This window comes from Fukomys damarensis, unplaced genomic scaffold (genome assembly GCF_012274545.1).
Source record: "Fukomys damarensis isolate Sample0158 unplaced genomic scaffold, DMR_v1.0_HiC HiC_scaffold_5, whole genome shotgun sequence".
In the NCBI taxonomy this organism is placed as follows: Eukaryota; Metazoa; Chordata; class Mammalia; order Rodentia; family Bathyergidae; genus Fukomys; species Fukomys damarensis.
The window spans coordinates 65,845,022-65,866,233 of NW_022900917.1; the positions used below are offsets into that span (position 1 = coordinate 65,845,022).

Sequence of the window (21,212 nt, forward strand, 5' to 3'; positions counted from 1 at the left end):
TTTTTCTGGGCTCCTGTCACATGGAGAAGAATTGTTTTCTGTCTTTTCACTTTCAGTCTATGGGCTTCTTTTTGCACTAGGTGTGTTTCTTGTATACAACATATTGTTGAATTTTGCTTCTTATTCCATTTTGCCAGTCTATTTCTCTTGATTGGTGAGTTGAGGCCATTGACATTGCTGGTTATAACTGATATGTACTGACTTATTGACATGTTATTGGCCTTTTGTTGACTCTTTTTACTTTTTCACCTTCTCCTTTTAATTTCTTGCCTTGCCAATATATTTGATTTGCTCTGTTGGGCCTCATGGTATTGTTGCCTTCATTGTTTTTTTCTAGGATCTTGTTTAGAATTCCTTGTAGTGCTGGTTTGGTATTCATGTAGTTTCTCAGGTGTTCTTTGTCGTGGAAGTGTCTTATTTCCCCATCCATTTTGAAAGTGAGTTTTGCAGGATATATCAGTCTAGGTTGGAGGTTGTTCTCTTTTAATACTTGAAATATCTCATTCCAGGCTCTCCTTGCCCCAAGGGTTTGTATTGAAAAGTATGCTTTGATTCTGATGGGCTTTCCTTTATATGTGATTTGTTTCTTTTTTCTTACTGCTTGTAGTATTTTGTTCTTCTGTTGGGTTTCTGGGATCTTGATTATTACATGTCAAGGTGTAGATTTTTTTTTGATTGTAGCTAATTGGGGTCCTATATGCCTCAGTTATCAGAATGTCAAACTCTTCCCCTCTGTTTGGGAAGTTTTCTGTCATTAATTCTGCAAACAGCTTTTTAAAGTCATTTGTATTTTCTCCTGCTACTTCATGGATTCCTATCAGTCTTATATTATTCTTCTTTGCATCATCTAGGAGTTGTTGGATCGATTTCTCATGATCCCTTACTGTTTTTAAGAGACCTCTCTTTTCATGGTCACTGACTGCAATCTTATCTTCTATATCTGAGAGCCTATCTTCGCATTCTTTTATTCTGTTGCGTACACTTTCTATGGAGTGTTTAATCTCCTGGATATCTGTTCAAATCTGTTTTATGGATTCCATTTCTTTCCTATGTTGGGCGTTTATTTTTTCCATTTCTTTCTTATGCTTGGCCTTCATGGCTTCTATCATGGTCCTGAGCTCATCTATTTTTTTGTCAGTTTCTGCTCTAGAGTCTCGAATCACGACTTCCATTTTGCTCACTATCTCTGTGGTTATCTGGGAAATTATTTCTGTTTTGAATTTTTCTAGAGCCTGATTGATCTGTTTTGTTACTGATTTTATTTTTTTATAGACATTTAGTTATAAAACACAGCCTTATGTGCATTTCCCATTTTTTTTCCGGCACTGGGAATTGAACCTAGGGCTTCTCACTGAGCTATATATTCTTAGCCCTTTTTATTTTTTATTTTGAGACAGGTTCTTAATTGCCCAGGCTAGGCTTGAACTTTCAGTTGTCTTGAGTATTAAGATTATAGGGATGCACCACTACACCTGATTCATTTTCCAAATTTTTAATATACTGTGTTTTTATTATCATTTATCTTAAAATATTATCTAACTTGATTTCTTTGATTATTTGGATATGTATTTCCAAACAGTTTGTATTTTCCTAGTAATGGTACTGTTGATTTATCATTAATTCCACTATGGTCAGGAGACATACTTTGTATGATTTCATTCTTTTCATATTTTTTGGCTCTTGGTTTTATGACCCAGGGTCTCCTGGGAAGCAAACCATGTGCACAGAAAATGGATGGGTGTCTTCCTATTATTGGACTGTATAGATACCAGTTAGTCAATGTTGATGAAGTTCGGGTCTTCCCTGGCTCTTTGCTGATTTTTGTCTAGTTATTCTTTCATTTGCTAAGAGAAGGGTGTTAAGACATCTGAGTTGGTTTCTTTTTTTTTTTTTTTTCCAGTTTTTTGAGACAGGGTCTCGGTGTGTAGTTGAGACTGACCTGGAATTCACTGTGTAGCCCAGGCTGGTCTGGAACTCACAGCAATCCTCCTGCCTCAGCCTCCCGAGTTCTGGGATTATGGGTGTGCACCACCACGCCCAGCTTTCTGAGTTGGTTTCTGGAGTTGTCTTTCCCTCCTTTAATTTTTCAGTGTCTGTATCACAAATTTTGAAGCTGTATTATTATTATTATTTTGTTTGTTTGTTTTTTTGAGACAGGGTCTCACTATGTAGTCGAGACTGACCTGGAACTCACTATGTAGCCCAGGCTGGTCTCAAACTCACAGCAATCCTCCTGCCTCAGCCTCCTGAGTGCTGGGATTACAGGCGTGTGCCACCACGCCTGGCTTGAAGCTGTATTATTAAGTGCATTCTTATTTGTGAGTATGTTATCAGAGATAATTAGGATACTGCTTTATCTCTGATAATACATTTTATTTTGCTTTCTATTTTCTCTGATACCAACATAGCAACTATCATCTTCTTAGTCTTACTTATTTATATATATTTTTTGGTACCAGGGATCAAACTCAGGACCTTGGACTTGTGAGGTAGGCAGGGGTACCACCGAGCTAAATTCCCAGCCCTTCTTAGTCTTTTTGCCCAGAGGGGAATTAGGGATTGAACCACAGGGTCTTCTCACTAAGCTACACCCCCAGCCCTTTTTTCATTTTTTATTCTGAGACTAGGGCTTGCTAAATTGGCAGTTGCCCAAACTGGGGTTGATTTGTGATCCTGTTGCCTTAGCCTACCACTACTATGATTATAGGTGTGCACCACCACAACTGGCTCAGCCTCCTGCGTCTCTCTCACTGTTAGCATGGTATATCTTTTTTATCCAATTAATTTCAACCAGTCTTTTGTTTTGTTTTGTTTTTGGTACCAGGGATTGAACTCGGGTCCTTGCGCTTGCAAGGCAGGCCACCGAACCACTGAGCTAAATCCCCAGCCCTTTTCTTTTTTCTAAAAAAGTTCAACCAGTCTTTACACTTGAGGTGACTCTCTTCCAGATAGCATACAAACAGGTCTTGTTATCTATCCTACCTAGCAATCCTTGTCTTTTAATGGTAGTATTTAGTCTATAAAATGTAATTTTTGACATGGTTGAAAAGATATTTGTGGTTTTATATTTATCTCTGATTTTAAAAAGTCCTTTTTTTCCTCCTGTCTTTCATATTACTAATTCACCAGAAATCTTTTTTTCCTTACCAGAAATTTTATAACTACTCCTCCAATCCTCTATGCAAGTTATATGTAATACATTTATATACATCTTTATCCAAGACAATATCATAATTTTAGTTTTAGACAGTTACAGATGCTCCAAGTTATATCCCAATAAACATACTATGAATTGAAAGTGCAATATAGCTGAAAATGTGTGTACTACATCTAATCTTCTAGACATCCCAACATAGCAACACAGCACACTATAGAATGCAGTTGTTTATTCTTTTGATCTTGTGGCTGACTGGGAGCTGCAGCTCACTACTATAGCTTAGGGTTGCAAGAGAGGATCATACTGCATATCAACAGCCTGGGAAAAGATCAAGATTCCAAGTATGGTGGGTTTTTTTGTACCATCATAAAGCTGAAAAAAATCTTAAGTCAAATCATGGTAAGTCAGTGCTACACTACAAATCTCTCTCTCTCTCTCTCTCTCTCTCTCTCTCTCTCTCTCTATATATATATATATAAGGTCCCAAAAGGCCCATGTGTTGAACTTAGTCTGAGGTGTCATGGGGAGGTAGTGGAACCCTTAGGAGATGAGTCCTGGTGGAAGGAAGTTAGGTCACTGGGAATACACCCTAGAAGGGAATATTGGAACCCTTGACCCTTTTGCTCAAGCAACCATGGCCTCTGAATTCATGAACCAAAATAAACCTTTCTTCCTTTTAAGTTCATTATCTTAGGTATGCTGTTGCAGTTAACAGAAAAATGACTAACATTTAGGGTCATGTATATATAGTTTATTTTAAAAGTAAAAGGAAAAATTTAATCTTCTTGCTGATATGACATACAAGGATCATGGAAGATGCCACTGTCTCCTAAAAGCAAGTAAAGAGCAAAAAAAAAAAAAAAAAAATCCTGCAGAGATGCAAGGTCACAGGTTAGGCACTCTCCTGAGAGTCACATAGCAGACAAGCAGATGCAGAGAAACAGTTGTTGATAGAAGCCTCCAAGCAACCAGTGCAGGATAGCATTCCTGAACTGCCATCAATAAATTGCTAGAGGCTCAGCAAGGACAAGTCTGAGTTAAAAACTTCTGGGAGCCCCATTCCACGAGAGGGTGAGGAGCACACTTTTGTGAGTCTTTTCCCAGGAGCTTGATAGGACCTCACGTTGATTATCAGAGAATTATCCCCTCATGCTTCTGGCAGAGAGAAGGGAAAAGACCCATCTCTGAAATACACTAGTCCACTATTCCTCCTCCACAATGCTGCCCTTAGGAGAACAATCTGATGCCTGATTGATGAGCAAAGGGAAATGCCCATGCCCAGCTACTCCAGCCAACCTGTCCTACCTGTGAGGGAAAATCTGAAGCACGGATTTACTAAGACACAGACCACTTCAAACTGTAGATCACTCCCTCTCCACACAACAGCACTGCTCAACAAATGCCTGCTTACTGTGGTTCCTGTACCCAACATGTCATGTGCACCTTTTAACAAAGAATTACAAGGCAATCTGAAAGTTAAAAAAAAATGCAGTTTAAAGAGCCTAAACAAGCATCAAAATAAGAATCTAGTGTTGGAGGAATGTAGGATTATCAGACCAGAAAAATTTGAAAACTGTAACTAATATGCTAAAAGCTATAATGGAGAATATAGACAAGCCAGGTGTGATGGTACATGCCTGTAACCCCAGCACTCTGGAAAGCTGAGGCAGAAGGATCATGAGTTTGAGCCCAGCCCAGGCAACTTGGCAACTTAATGAGACTCTCTCAAAATAAAAAACCAAAACAGGATGTAGCTCAGTGGGAAAATCCTAGGTGCAGTCCTCAGTACTGCAAAAAATACTTGAAAAATGCAAAATCAAATTGACAATGTTAGCATAGGCATAGAAACTGGAATTCTAAGAAAGAATAAAATAGAGGTGCTAGAGAGGAAAGACAGTAATAGAAATAAAGAATGCCTCTATGGGCTCATTAATAGCCTGTGTGGAGTTGCAAGGGTAATGTTATTTGGAAGTGGACTTGGATTAGTTGTGAATGTGGATTACAAGCCACATGAGAAAAAAGACAAGTATAATTACTATTCTAAGGAAGAAGATAAGATAGAATAATAGAGCTGGGCAAGGTGGCACATACCTATAATCCTGCATTCTGAGAGGAGGAATGAATGTTCAAGCCCAGCCTGAGTAAACAACAGCAACAGCTTGTCTCAAAAAAATAAGACCTAGGGAAGTAGCTCAGTGGGAAGCCCTGGGTTCAATCCACAGTGGCCCCCCCTCAAGAAAAAAGGATAGTAGAAAAAGCTAGAGTAGCAAGAAAAAGGAATAGTAGAAAAGGCTAAATTTAACCACAAATTGAGCCAGGCATGGTGACAAACACCTGTCATCCCCCCTACTCAGGAGGCTAAGAGAAATTGCAAGTTTGAGGCCAGGCTTGGCAACTTAGACCCTGTCTGAGATAGCTCAGTGGTAAAGTGTCTCTGAATTTGCTTAGTACCAAAACAAACAAAATGCATGAAAATTGTGAAAGACAAAATAGGAACAAAGAACAAGAGCAGTAAACAAACATATGGTTGATATTCAACAGTACCAATTGTTATAGGGTGGGTGAGTTGGAACTGTAGAGATGCACCACAACTGAATCAAATTGAGTCCTTTATTTTTGTCATAAGCCAGTGATCATAAGTGGTTTGCACCAGAACTTGACAAAGGAAAAGCAGCTTTCCACTCCTTTTAAAAGACTCTTAATTGGGGAAGGCTCTGGGAGACAGGGTACACAAGGGATGTTTTGATAGTTTAATTGAAATAAAGTATCACAGGTGTGGAGTATCCTGTTTACAAGGTTGTAAAGATAACAGTTGCAGATTGCTCTACCAAAAGGTCACAAAGATATACCTTCCGTTTTAGACTCACATAGGATGCCATGGTGTGTTACGCATTAACTGAGGGGACTCCCAAGGTGAGATGAAAGGGAACATGAACACCAAGAGTCACTCAACTTCACACAAATAGTCAGGTTGGCTATCACCCAATAATTTTAAATGACAGTAGTCATTGGGTAGGGTGTAGTCCCAGTGTTCTGGAAGCTGAGTCACAAGGATTGCTTAAGCCCAGGATTTAAGGAGGCCAGCCTAGGAAGCATAGTGAAATCCCATCAAGTGTTTAAATTTTTTTTAAAAAAGTCATTAAGAATTAGATTCTAAGGGCAGGGGACTTAGCTCAGTGTTTCCACTGCCTACCTTGCAAGCAGAAGGTCCTGAGTTTGATCCCTGGTACTACCCCCCCAAAAAAAAAAGATTTTTCAGGATAGATCAATATGTTTTCTACAAGAAACACACTGTAAATGTAACAACACATATAGCCTAAAAGTAAAAGCTCCCCTTGGAACTAGATGTGGTTCTGAACTTAGGCACTGAAGTGATGAAGAGGGAAAAGGGAGGGTGAGGGTGGTAAGGGCTCTTTGCTAGTATCTCCCTATCTGGAAGATGATTTTAGATTATAACCATAGGCCTGTATGTGCATTTTTGGTAAAATATTTGGGCTTATTGTGCACAGAGTTCATACTCAACTGCATAGCATCTAAGCTTTATAGATGTCCTGAGGTGACAATGTATGATAAAAAGCTAGAGGTAATGAGGTAGACAGTATTTATGTGTCTTTTTTTTGTTACAACTGATAGAAAAGTTGCATCTTGGGCTGGACCTCAGTGGTGCACACTGTAATTTCGGCTATTGGAAGGCTGAGTGAGGCAGGAGGATTGCAGTGAGTTTGAGGCCAGCTGGGGCTACATAGTAAGTTCAAGGTCAGCCTAAACTATGTAACAAGACCCTGTCTTAAAAAAAAAGGAAGATGCATCTTGGACTTGGAATTGTTACAACATCTCTTGGCAGTGTTTATCAAGACTTGTCATTAGTCTGGGCAGCACAGTGGCAGAAATAAGCATATCAGGAGAGATGTGTGCAAAGTGTTCAGATTCACATTTTGGTGAGAGGAATCAATATGTGTGCATCTTTTAGTGTGCTATATGAATAGGTTAATTCAGGAGAAACATATCTTCTTGCTAATATCTTTTTTTTTTTTTTGGTACTGGGGATCGAACTCAGGTCCTTGCTCTTGTGAGGCAGTCACCAGAACCACTGAGTTAAATCCCAGCCCATTGATATCTTAATAGTAGAGATCCATTAACTCTCAAACACATGGCTTGGTGTACTCTGTAGCTTTATGACTCATTTTAAATTAAGTATTAAGGAAATGCAGTATTGTAATTGTAACTTTGCCAAAACTTTCTAGATGCCTTTGCCATTTTTATCTTTAGTACAATTTTTGTTCCTAAAAAAAAGGAAAAATTTTTGTTCCTAAAAAGGCAGGATCATAATTTTTTTCTAACAGATTGAGTTGGTATATTATTGATTATCAAAAATAGTCTTGTAAAGGGGCTGGGGATTTAGCTCAGTGGTTCCACTGCCTGCCTTGCAAGTACAAGGACCTGAGTTTGATCCCCGGTACTAAAAAAAAAAAAAAAAAAAATCTTGTAGCTTTGGGTTTTGAATTGGTAAATATTCATGATGTGTGGAAAAGTATGACACATTGTACAAACTTGATCACATAAAATGGCATGTTGTATGTGTACACACAGGACCTAGAAGAACACACCTAACTAAGCTGCTTGTGACTGTGGGTGACTTTGATTCTTGTGTTTTTCTTTCCTGTATTACACATAGTAACTTTTAAAAAATAAACATTATTTTTAAAACTCAAAAGAAAAAGTAAAGGCATGGAGAAAGATGCTAAGAACAATTGAAATGAGGAGAAAATATTTGTGTTACTTTCCGATGGCATAGACTTAAGAGCAAGAAAAGATGAGAATAATGATAAATGCGTAAACACCCCACAAAGACAAAACGATCCTTGATGTGTATGTGCCTAACAGCAGTACTGAAATACATAAGGCAAATACTCACCTGCAAGGAGAAATAGATGAATCTATTATGATAAGTGGACATTCCATGCCAGACATGGTGGTATATGCCTGTAATCCAACACACTGCGGGGTTGAGCAGGAGAATTAAGTTGGAGCCCAGCCTCAACAACTTAGTAAACTGGTAAGACCTTGTCTCACAAAATGAACAAACAAACAAATAAAAACTGGGCAAGAGGATGTAGTTCAGTTCAAAGACCTTGGATTCAACCCCCATTTCTGATTGAATGAATAACTGATTGAATGAATGAAGGAATGAATGAGTGACATGTCCAACCGGCAGAAAATCAAAAGGACAGAATTAAACTCACTAATACTGTCAGTCAAATGGGTAGAATAGGTGTCCATTGACTTATCCATGCCACTTCATCCAACAACATCAGATGATACATTTTTTTGTAACTGTTCTTTTCAAGCTCACATAAAACTTTCACCATCGTCCTGGTTCTAACACTCTTGAACATACTTAAAAGAATATAAATTATATAATGTTTGCTCTCAGATCATGATACCAAGCTAGAAATCAGTAACAGGAAGATGCATAGAAAAATCTGAAACTACTTGTAGAATAAATAACATTTTTGTAAATGACACGGGTCAAAGAAGAAATCAAGAAAAAATAAAAAAATTTTTTTGGGGGGGTTTGAGACAGGGTCTCACTATGTAGTTAAGGCTGACCTGGAACTCACTATGTAGCCCAGGCTGGTCTCGAACTCACAGCGATCCTCCTGCCTCATCCTCCCAGTGCTGGGATTACAGGCATGTGCCACCACGCCCGGCTTAAAATATTTTTAATTAAATAAAAGTGAAAGTACCACTTGTCAAAATATAGAATTCTCAGGAAAGGCCTTCAGATTTTAAATGTGTGAAGGCAACTTTAAAGAAATAAACGTTTGTAATTCATAGTTTAAAAAATTGTAGAATTCAGTGAAATCAGTGCTTAGACATTTGTATTATTGAATGCATATATTGAAGAAGGAAGATCTAAAGTCAGTGTTCTAAGCTTCCGCTTTACAAAAGTAGAAAAAGTAGTAAAACTTAAGTCCAAAATGAACAGGAAAAAAAAAAAAGAATAAAAATTAGAGCACAAGTCAGTGAAATTTAAGACAGGAAATCAATAGAGAGAATAAACAAAACTAAAAGTGGATCTTTTAAAAACATAAATGAAGTTGAGAAGCCTCTGCCCAGATTAAGACAGAGAGAACACAAAGCACACAAATTACTAAAATCAGAAATGAAGCATCATTACAGACATGGCTCATGGACATTTAAAGGTTAAAAGGGTGATATTGCGCATAACTTTGCCCACAGATTTGTTATCTTTGATAAATGAACCAATTCTTTGAAAGATACAATTTCCTAAAACACACAAGAAACCATTTTTTTTTTTTTTTTTTTTTAGAGACAGTGTCTCACTATGTAGCTGAGACTGACCTGGAACTCACTATGTAGCACAGGGTGGTCTCAAACTCACAGTGATCCTCCTGCCTCCAGCCTCCCAAGTGCTGGGAGCAATTTTTTGTTCTTGGTTTTTTGTTTTGTTTTGTTTGCGACAGGGTCTCACTATGTAGTTGAGACTGACCTGGAACTCAATATGTAGCACAGGCTGGTCTCAAACTCACAGTGATCCTCCTGCCTCAGCCTCCCGAGTGCTGGGATTACAGGTGTGCACCACCACTACCAGCACAAGAAACAATTTGCATAGGCCGATATCTATTTTAGAAATAGAATCAGTAATTAATAACCTTCCACACTAGAGTCTACCTGGTTCAGGTGGATTCATTTGTGAATTTGGACAAAGGAGAAAATTATGTGAATTCTCTGTAATTTCTTTCAGAAAACAGGAACAGAAGGAATATTCCCTACCTCATTCTATGAGACTAGCATTACCCTATGTTATGGTTAATATTTAGATGTCCCCCCAAAGCCTCATCAGCTCATAGGTGGGGCTTTTGGAAGGTGACTGGATCATGGGTTAGTCCACTGATTGGTTTACATAGTTCCAGGTGTTGGGGAGGGACTTACTGAAGAGGGAAACCCACTCTGTTTGTGGGTGGCACCAACCAATAAGCCTGTAGCCTGGATAGAATTAAAAGGAAATGAAAAGGGCTGGGAATTTAGCTCAGTGGCGCCTGCCTGCCTGAAAGTACAAGGTCCTGAGTTTGATCCCAGGTACCAAAAATAAAGGCTGGGGGGAATGAAGACTGAAGTGGTGTTGTTTCTTGTCTGCCATGCCATGATCTGTTTGTTCTCTGCCATGCCACCCTGCCTTGGGGCCAACAGACTATGGACTGAAGCCTCTAGAAACTGTGAACTAAAATAAACCCTTCCTCCTTTAACTTGTGGGTGTCAGGTATTTTGTCCTAGCACTGAGAAAGTAACTAAGACACCCTAACAACAAAATCAGGCATTACAAGAAAAGAAAAGCCACAAACATTTCACAAACATAGCTGCAAAAATTCTCAACGAAGTATTAGCAAATCAAATTCAAATAATATATGTACATCATGACTAAGTAGAATTTATTCCAGGTATGCAGGGCAGCTTCAACATTGGAAAATCAGTTAATGCAATTCACCAAATCAACAGGTTAAAGAAAAAAAATCACACAATCATATTGATAGATACAGCAAAAGCATTTGATGAAATCCAACATTCTTTTATGATAAAAAAAAAACAAACCTCAATAAGTTTAAGTATAGAGGGAGATCCTCAACCTAATAAAGAACACCTACAAAAAACTACAGCTAACATACTTAATGGTAAGAAACTTGAAGCTTTCTGATATCAGAAGCAAGGCAAGGCTATCCCCTCTCACCACTACTTTTCAACAATGTACAGGAAATCCTAGATAATGCAGTGAGTAAAGAAAAGGAAATAAAAGGTATTACACATTGATAAGAGAAATAAAACTATTTACAGATGACATGATTGTTTATGTGGACAGTCTAAACAAATCAACAAAGACTTCTGAAACCAAGTTACTATAGCAGTTGCAGTATAAATTCCATAATATATAGAGTTTAATCAATATAGCAATGAACAAATGCAATTTGAAGTTTAAAAAGTGTGTGAGCCGGGGATTTGGCTCAGTGGTTCCACTGCCTGCCTTGCCTTGCAAGCTCAAGGGCCCAAGATCAATCCCCGGTACCAAAAAAAAAAAGCCCATTACTGTTTACAAAATTAAACCCTTAGGTATAAGTCACAAAATATATACAAAGTATGCAGAAAATACCAAACTCTGATTTGAAAAAGATAAGGAAGGAAGAATGAACTATTCCATGCACCCAAGATATCAGTTCGTCCCAACGTGATCTGTAGATTCCACACAATCCCAATGAAAAACCCCAGCAGATTATTTTTTGAGTACCAACCAACTTAATTCTAATGTATATACGACAACCAAAAAGACTTACTATAACCCACTGTATTGAAAAACAACCAAGTTTGAATCACACTACCTGATTTCAAGGCTTAACTATACAGCTACAGTTATCAAGACAGTGTGGTATTAATCAAAATATAGACAAACAGATCATTAGAGAAAGGAATAGAGCCTAGAAATAAAAGCAAATATAGGGCTGGAGATTTAGCTCATTGGTTCCGCCACCTCATAAGCGCAAGGACCTGAGTTCAATCCCTGGTACACCCCCCCCAGCTGATTCTTTGCTGTGTATGAAATACTGGGGATTGAACCCAGGACCTTCCCACTGAGCTACATCCCTAGTCCTTTTTTATTTTTTATATTTTGAGGCTGGACTTGACCTTGTGCTCCTCCTGCCTGACCTTCCCAGAATACTTGGGATTTTTTTTCCAATAAAAGGTGCCAGAATAACTAGATATCCACAGTGGGGAAAAAAAAATATATGTAGACACCCTTTACAAAAATAGAGTCAGTCTGCTGCTATAACAAATACCACAAACTGAGTATTTAAATAAATGTATTTTATCAGAGTTCTGGAGGCTAAAAATCAGAGATCAGGTTGCCACACTGTCAGTTTTTGGTAAGAGGGTCTCTTTCTGTTTTTTAGATAATGTCTATGGCCATACCACCCTGAAAGCGCCTGGTCTCATCTGTTTTTCAGATGATTACCGTATCATTGTGTCCTCATATGGTTGAGAGAAATAGAGCAATTTCTCTGGCATCTCTTCCTAAAAAGGCACTAATCCTATCAAGAGGGCCCCATCCCTGTACCACATCTAACTGATTATCTCAGAAAGCCCTTTCTCCAAATATCATTGAGAGTTAGGATTTCAGGGAGGCTGAGACAGAAGAATCACAATGAGTTTGAGGCCAGCCTGTGCTCATAATGAGTTCAAAGCCAGCCTGAACTACATAGTGAGATCCTGTCCAAAAAAAAGATGATTTCAGCTTATGAATTAGGAGGAAGAACACAGTTTGGTCTGTAATAAAATTTTTGAGATCTAAATGTAAAATGCCAAACTATAAAAGTTCTAAATGATCGCATAGAAGAAAGGTATGTAGCTTGTGGTTTCACATGGAGTTTTTAGATGCAACAGCATGATCTATTAAACAATTGACAATACAGATTTCATTAAAATTTAAAACTTTTGCTCTGCAAAAGACAATGTCAAGGGCCAGGGATGTGGCTGACCGGCACAGTGCCTGCCTGGCAAGCACAAGGCCCTGAGTTTGATTCCTGGTACAAAACAAAACAAACAATGTTAAGATGAGAAGAATGTCTTTAGACTGAGAGAAAATATTTGCAGAAAGTAACATCTAGTAAATGACTCATATCTAAAATATATCAAAACCATTTAAAAGTCTACAATATGAAGATAACTCGGACCAGGGATTTGGCTCAGGGGTTCCACTGCCTGCTTCACAAGCACAAGGGTCTGAGTTCAATCCCTGGTACCGAAGAAAAAAAAAAAGATCATTTAAAAATAGTCAGAAGGCCTGAACAAACACTGAACCAAAGATGTAAACAAGTAATCATGTGGAATGATGCTCCACATTACATGTCATTAAGGAATTGCAAATTTAAAAATCAGACTATCAGCAAATGCACAGTTAAGAACACTGACAGCACCCAATGCTGCTAATGATGTGGAGCAACAGTAGTTCTTAGTCATTGCTGGGTGGAATGCAAAATGGCCTGGCCACTTGGGAAGACAGTTCATCAGTGTCTTAGAAAACTACAAATAGTATAAGATGTAGCAGTTGCATTCTTGGTATTTGCCCAAATAAATTGAAAATTTATGCCTTATAAAAATCTGTACACAGATGTCTATAATAGTTTTTTTTGGGGGGGTCCTGGGGATCGAACTTGGGACCTTGTGCTTGCAAAGCAGGCAGCGGATACACTGAAATTCAAGAATCTCTTAGTAAAATGAAATATGAAATTGCATCTATATCCCGAGCTGGATGCTGGTGACTCCAGTTCTAGCAGCAACATTTTACCTGCTAAGGTGCACCCAGGCAGTGACCTGAGCAGCAACATTGGCCAGTCTCCTCACTACAAAGTATGAGAAGGGTTTCTTCAAGCCAGGAACAGACAGTACAGTGACCACACTGAAGTAGTTATTACTTCAGTTTTGTGTCAGAGGCAAAATCAGACCTATATCTCAGACAATGACCTCAGAGAAGATGGAATTCTTTCCTGAAAAATCTAACAGCAGTGCTGTGGGAAGAAAGAGAATTACTCCTGCCAGTCCCATTCTTGGAAACACAGGGATCCCAAGAAGGCAAATATACTTGAGCACAAGAAAAGCCCCACCATCCGCAGTAACAACATAGCATCTGGTGGAATGATGCAGTGAAACAGGTTTGCAGTGAGAGAACTACTGCAGCCAGATACCCAGTGATTCACAATGGCAAGGAGAACAGCACTTTCCTGTTCAGAGAACTTAAGGTGCTTCAGTCCACAGTATTACCAGTGCAACCACTCCACATCAAATCCACTTCCCACAAAGCATTGCCAGTCATAGCACTTTCCACAGCCAGCCCTAGGAATGGCAAGCTGCAACATACAAAGACCCACCTGCCTCAGCCAGCCTGTCCCACAAAGCCTTAACCACTGTCCCAGACTTGAAGTCAAGGCTCCTCTAATCTTTTTAGTAAATTACTATAACTTCATGGGGCTGGGGATTTGGACTTAGTGGTTCCTCTGCCTGCCTCAAGCACAAGGTCCTGAGTACGATCCCTAGTGCCTCCCCCCAAAAAATTATAACTTCAAAACTCGCAAGGCATCATAACCGTGTGTGTTTGCTGAGTAAAAGTATGAAACAGAAGAAAAGTCTTGCTCTCTGCACTTCACCTGGAGCATGCAAACCACTAGTTGGCATGGATCGCAGTGACGATGTAAGAGATCCACAAAGTGCTGGATATCAGTAACCACCTAGGAGCAGAGGGAGCTCTTATGCTCTCCTGCGTCCACAGTGTCCATCACCTCTTGGGGCATCTGGTGCAGTGGGAAAAGGAAGTCTGTAAGCCTCCAAGACTGTGTATGAGTGGAGTCTGATTTAAGTGGATACCAGAGACATCATAGCTTTCAAAGATTACTGAAACTGCCAGTCAGGTAAAACTGTGAGCCGTAACTCAGTAATTATGGTATAAAGTAGTAATTTAAAGTGTTTCCCTTAACACTGATGGAAATTTATAGAATAATATTCAGGCAATAACATCTGCATCTTCTAAATCATGACATTAAAGTCGGAGCATGGGAGCAAAAGCTGGCATTTTCTATGAATGTACTACCTTAAAATTGTGTCATATTGTGAAAACAACCAAATAGAAAATTGAGCTATCAACACAGATACTGAAGACTATTTCAAAAAGATATTTTGAATACATTTATATTACAGAAGTTTTTAACATGGAGATAAAATGTAATATAAATGTTCTAGAAAAATAGAATTTTCAAGGTTGTGATAAAAGCCTAGCACGTAATCCTTTTAGTATTAAGATATTGACTCAGTATTTAAAACTTTTCCTCAGAGAGAATGGTAAGCCCAGTTGAATTCACCAGTATGTAGTAAACTAAATGTTAGAAAGAAATAGCGGGGGCAGGGGACTGGGGATTTAGCTCAGTGGTTCTGCTGCCTGCCTCGCAAGCTCAAGGACCCGAGTCCTATCCACACTACCGAAAAAGAAATAACGGGGCTGGGGATGTAGCTCAATAGCTCCATGCCTGCCTGGCAAGCAGAAGGAAGTTTTATCCCTGGTACCAAGAAAGAAAGAAAGACCAATTGCCTTACTACATATTTTCAATAAAAGTTGTTTTATGTTGTACATATAATTTAGAACTTGATTTTTCACTTTGTAGCATAGACTTTTTAATTATATATTTTTCTATTGTATAATTATAATGCCAGAAAGGTATTCCATTATATGAATAGTCTGTCATTATTTTAAACCTCTATTTTGGGGGTTTTGTTGGTTTGTGGTTTTGTTTTTAATTGTTTGTTTTTATAGTGCTGAGACAAAACCTAGGCCCTTGAGCATGCTAGGCAAGTCTTTACCATTGATTTAACTTACATCCCTAGTTTTTGTTTATTTTGTTTGTGAGAAAAAGTCTTGCTATGTAGTTCAGGCTGACCTTGAGCTCACTATGTAGTCAGGCTGGTCACAAACTAGAAGTGATCCTCTTGTTTCAGCCTCCTAATTGCTGGGATTACAGATGTGCACCATCACACCTGGCCCACTCCTATTTTTCTTTTCTTTTTTTTTGTTGGGGTGAGGTACTGGGGGTCGAATTCAGGTCCTTGCACTTGCCAGGCAGACAGCAGAACCACTGAGCTAAATCCCCAGCCTCCACTCCTATTTTTTGAACATTTGGGTTTTTTCTCCTTTCCCCACAATCATGAAGAGCACTTCAGTGATTGTAATAATAGCCATTTCTTTGTGCATATGACTACTTAGGATAAATTCCTTCCTTCCTTGCTTGCTTTTTTTTTTTTTTTTTCAGTACTGGGAATCAAAGTCAGGACCTTGCACTTATGAGGCAGGTGCAGTACCACTGAGCTAAATCCTTATCCCAAAAAATTCTTGAAGAATATTTTTGGGACTTTGTGCATGACTACTTAGGATAAATTCCTTTTCTCCTTGCTTGCTTTTTTTTTTTTTTTTGCAGTACTGGGAATCAAAGTCAGGACCTTGCACTTATGAGGCAGGTGCAGTACCACTGAGCTAAATCCTTATCCCAAAAAATTCTTGAAGAATATTTTTGGGGATAAACGTTATATAATATATTAATCCTTTTGGTACATAATACCAGCTCTCCATTTAAAAATCCTATTTATTTATAGTTACTCCAGCAGAATATGACAGAGATTATTCCTTCAATTGTCTTCAATGTCAGATATTATTATTTATAAAATATTTAGAAGAAAGTTTTATTTAGTAGAAAGACCTCTGTAACTCCTTCTGTGTTTATTCCTTCTACCACTGCCCCTTCCCACACCAACATCTTGTTCTGGCCATAATGGCATCCTCGAGTTCTTGGACTTGGTTTTTTTCCTAGTACTGGGGATTGAATCCAGGGTCATTCTACTATTGAACTATAACCTCAGCCCTTTTCATTGTTGTTGTTATTATTATTATTATTTTTTATTTTATTTTATTTTTTTTTTGGTACCAGAGATGGAACTCAAGGTCTTGCACTTGCGAGGCAGGTGGCAGCACCACTGAGCTAAATCCCTGGCCCTGTTATTATTTTGTAATTGTTAATTTATTTTGAGTTAGGGTCTCTCTAAGTTGCCCAGGCTCATACTCACGATCCTTCTGCTTTACATCCTGACTAGCAGGCATGTGCCACCATACCAGATTGCAAGTAGAATTTTAAAAAGAATGTAAAGCCAGAGATTTGGCTCAGTGGTTCCACCACCTGCCTCACAAGCAGAAGGGCCTGAGTTTGATCCCCGGTACCAAAAAAAAAAAAAAAAAAAAAAGAATGTAAAGCTGTGTGAGCCAGGTATGGTGGTGCATGTTGAAATCCCAGCACCCAGGAGGCTGAGGCAGGAAGATTGCCATGAGTTCAAGGCCAACCTGGTCTACATAGTAAATTCAAGGCCATCCTGAAGTACATAATGAGACTGTCGAAAGAAGGAAAGAAAGACAGACTATATGATATGGAAATATTCAGAAAACACAGGACTGTATCGTGGGCTCTAGTAAAGTCTACATTTTCAGATGATTGCAGGAAGAAATGAGATTCCCATTGGAATGGGTAAGGAAACAAGTCAGCAGTGGCCGACATGCAGCCTATGTGTGATCATAAGTCAGGCAAGCCAAGTGTGGTGGTTCACACCTGTAATGCTTAGGCTGGGTAATTTAGCAAGGTACTGTCTCAAAATAGATAAAAAGGGCTGGTAGTATACCTCAGCAGTGGATTGTTTGTCTAGTGCATGCAAAGATCTTTGCCACCCAGGGCAGTGTGTGTGTGTGTGTGTGTGTGTGTGTGTGTACTTCCTGAATAGAACATAAGTTTCTTGAGACCAGAGGCTGTGTTTGTTGTCCTTTTATGTTCCTTACATAGAACATGCCTGGCCTTCTCAATATTGTTGAGTGGATTAACTTGCTAATTTGATAGGTGAAAAGTCATTATGTTTGCATCTCCTTCCCTTAATAACAAATACATAAATATTTTCATTCTGATGATTGGCTGTCCTTCTGATACTTCTGAATTCTAAGTATCTATCTTTTGCAAAATAGTTTATAGAAGTATAGAACACATTATGGAGATTATTGTTGATGAGTGATTTCCTTTAGTAACTCATTTATGTTTTTGTGTGACAGATTCTGAGATTGGGACTGAGAAGCAACTATCCATTCTAGACCAGAAAGGTTCAGAAGAAGTAAAAGCCCCAGCATTTTTGTCAAATAGATTCTCAAGGGCTAATTCACAGGCACCTGAGTCCCAGGAAACTTGGGACCATCAAGGAAAGGAAGAAGAGAACCTAGAAAAGTCTGCTGGACTAAATTTGAAGAAACCTCCTCAACTTCACAAGACAGTTTTTAGAAACAAATCTACCATGTGTAGGGAACAACCTCCAGGACAAAGAACCCAGGAGTGTGCTGCACTTGATAGATACTTCAATCTGAACCAAAATGTTGTTGGACTTAAAAGAAATAAAATAGAAGAAAGAGTCTTTAAGTGTGATATATGCAGCAAAACCTTCAAATATAATTCAGACCTACGCCGCCATCAGAGAAGTCATACTGGGGAAAAGCCCTTTGAGTGTGGTCCATGTGGGCGAGCCTTTACACAGAGCTCAAGCCTTACTTTACACCGGCGGGTTCACACTGGGAATAAACCATTTAAATGTGGTGAATGTGGTAAAATGTTTGGGCTCAATTCCTACCTCCTTTTACATCAAAGAATTCACACTGGAGAAAAACCCTTTGGGTGTAGTGAATGTGGGAAGGCCTTCAGTCGAAGTTCAAGTCTTATTCAACATCGTGTAATCCACACAGGGGAGAAACCTTATAAATGTAAGGAATGTGGAAAAGCCTTCAGCCAGAGCCCCCAGTTAACTCAGCACCAGAGGATCCACACAGGAGAGAAGCCCTATGGATGCAGTCAGTGCGGGAAGGCCTTCAGCCGAAGCTCCAGCCTTATCCAGCACCAAAGGATCCACACAGGAGAGAAGCCCTACGGATGCAGCCAGTGTGGGAAAGTCTTCAGCCAGAGCTCAAGTCTCTTCCTCCATCACAGGGTTCACACTGGGGAGAAGCCTTACGTGTGTAAGGAATGTGGTAGAGCCTTTGGCTTCAACTCTCACCTTACAGAACACACGAGAATCCACACTGGAGAGAAACCCTACACATGCAGTGAATGTGGCAAAGCCTTCAGCCGGAGCTGCACCCTCGTGCAACATCGCAGAGTGCACACGGGGGAGAAGCCCTATGAGTGCACCACATGTGGCAAAGCCTTTAGCCAGAGCTCCCAGCTCACCCTACACCAGCGTGTCCATACCGGGGAGAAGCCCTACACATGTGCTGCCTGTGGCAAGGCCTTCAGCAGAAGGTCAGCCCTCTCTCAGCACCAGCGGGTTCACACAGGGAGAACCTTCATACAAGCAGATGTGGCCCAGCCTTTGTTCCTGGCTCCTGCCTCATGTCCCCTGAAAAGAGAGGGAGCAGAGCCGTCAGCCAAGGCTCAAACCTCTTTCTGCACTGGAGAGTTCACATGGGTGAGAATTTCTAACCCATTGGATATCAGGAAATCCATGCTAGGGAGAAACCCTGTAAGTGTCAGAAATGTGGAAAAGCTGTCAGTGGGGGTTCAGCCCTTACTCAACATCAGGTAACTCAATTGGAGACAAACCCCCTTAAATGATGGATCCAAAAGACCTTTTATTTATATAAAAAAATTTTCCAAGAAAACATAATTGATAAATGATTTAGCAGTTGTCCATTTTATGTTGGATAGGAGCACATAATGAAAAATAAGAAGCTCTAAATATTACTAGCAAGCAAATAAAGTAAGTCAGATGACTAGTAAAGTCATTAAATTTAAAAGTAAATATGAGGGAATTCATTCTGGAAAAGTGGTCTGTATAGAGGTCACCAGGCCCAGGGTGAAAATGTGAACACATCAGATCCTGGCAGTGTGTGGGTGGAGGGTGCAAGGACTGAGCCACCTTGTTTAATCAGCCTACATGATGATCTCCACCTTACCTCCTTTGTCCTGTCTAACTCAGATTTGTGGTCCAGAATTCCTAGCCTCAGACTCACTGAGCTTCGGGTTACGTCTACCATCAGGTTGCTCTGTTGCCTACCCCTAACAGGGTACCTGAGTCCATTTGTAAAGTGAAAGTTGGTTTGTTTTTCAGTTCTCAGGGGATCTGCAGCTCAGCAGAGGAGACTTCAGAAAGCAGCAAAGCATCAGCTGCCACATCTGCCACACGACTCCATGTTCAAGAACTGTAATTACTGATAGAAATTTTTTGGAGGGAATATTGGGGATTGAATGCAGAGTCTTCTCAGGTTACCCAAAGTTGGTTTGAACTTGTGATCCTCCTGCCTCAGCCTCCACTATGCTGGGATTAGAGGTGTGCATCACCATGCCTGACTCTGACAAGATTTTTTTTTTTGTACCAGGGATTGAACTTGGGTCTTTGGGCTTGTGAGCCAGGTGGTAGCACCATTGAGCTAAATCCCTGGCCCTTGACAGGATTTTTAATAGCTAAATTTGAGGTATAACTGATATAAAATAAATTTGACTCTTTTTAGTATATAGTTCTCTGGGTTTTCACAAAGAAACAGTTGTGTAGCTGCCACCAGTCAAGACATAGAACATTCTCGTCAGAACCCAGAGTTCCTTTGGGCTCTGTGTAGTGAGTCTTCAGCACCTCTAGAAATGACTTCCTTGTTTCTGTACTGTGGCCTCACTAGTCACAGACTCACTGTGTGGAGTCTTTTGAATCTGCCTTTTTCTGGCATTGGAGATTGAACTTGGGGCCTTTACACTGAGCTGTATCAACAGTCTTTTTTATTCATTTGTTTATTTATTTATTTATTTGTTTTTGGTGTTTTGAGACATGTTGCTGTGCAGTCCAGGCTGGCCTTAAACTCACTGTGTAACCTAGGCTGGCCTTGAACTCACAGCAGTCCTCCTGCCTCAGCCTCCCAAGTGCTGGGATTATAGGCATGCACTCGCCATCTTAATTTTTATTTTGAAATAGGGTATAAATGGCTAAATTACCCATGTTGGGCTCAAATTTGCAATAGTCCTGCCTCAGGTTCCTTGAGTGATGGGTTTACAGGAATGCACCAGCACACCTGGCTGAATCTAAAAATTTTTATGTACATAATATGACAGAGATTCATCTGTGTTCCTGTATGTATCAACAGTCCCTCTTTATTCCCAAGCAGCGTTCGCTTATATGGATGGAGCATTCTGTTTATTCACTCACTGAAGGGCATTTGAGTGTTCCCCTTTGGCACAGCTATGAATAAAGCAGCTATAACTACTGGCTAATTTAACTACAAGTTGTTTTATAAAGCTAACTTCATAGTTCTTTTGGTTAAATACAGTAGCTAAATTACATTGCCCAGTCACTGGTAAGCTTATGTTTAACTTTTTAAGAAACTGCCAAACTGTTTTCCAAAGTATTTATACCAAATCCCCTTCCCATTGGCAGTGTGTAAGTTTTG

At 39.5% G+C, this 21,212-nt stretch overlaps 1 protein-coding gene across 1 annotated transcript in view; it reads left to right on the forward strand.

Annotated features, from left to right (window-relative positions):
* Positions 1–20,074, forward strand: part of Znf251 (zinc finger protein 251) — a 24,274-nt gene extending 4,200 nt beyond the window's left edge. Inside the window, 3 exon segments of the mRNA XM_033760789.1 lie at positions 17,850–19,121; positions 19,124–19,246; positions 19,889–20,074. Of these exon segments, the coding sequence (XP_033616680.1) occupies positions 17,850–19,121; positions 19,124–19,246; positions 19,889–19,992 (1,499 nt within the window). The 3' untranslated portion in view covers positions 19,993–20,074.
* Positions 20,075–21,212: the final 1,138 nt, after the last annotated feature.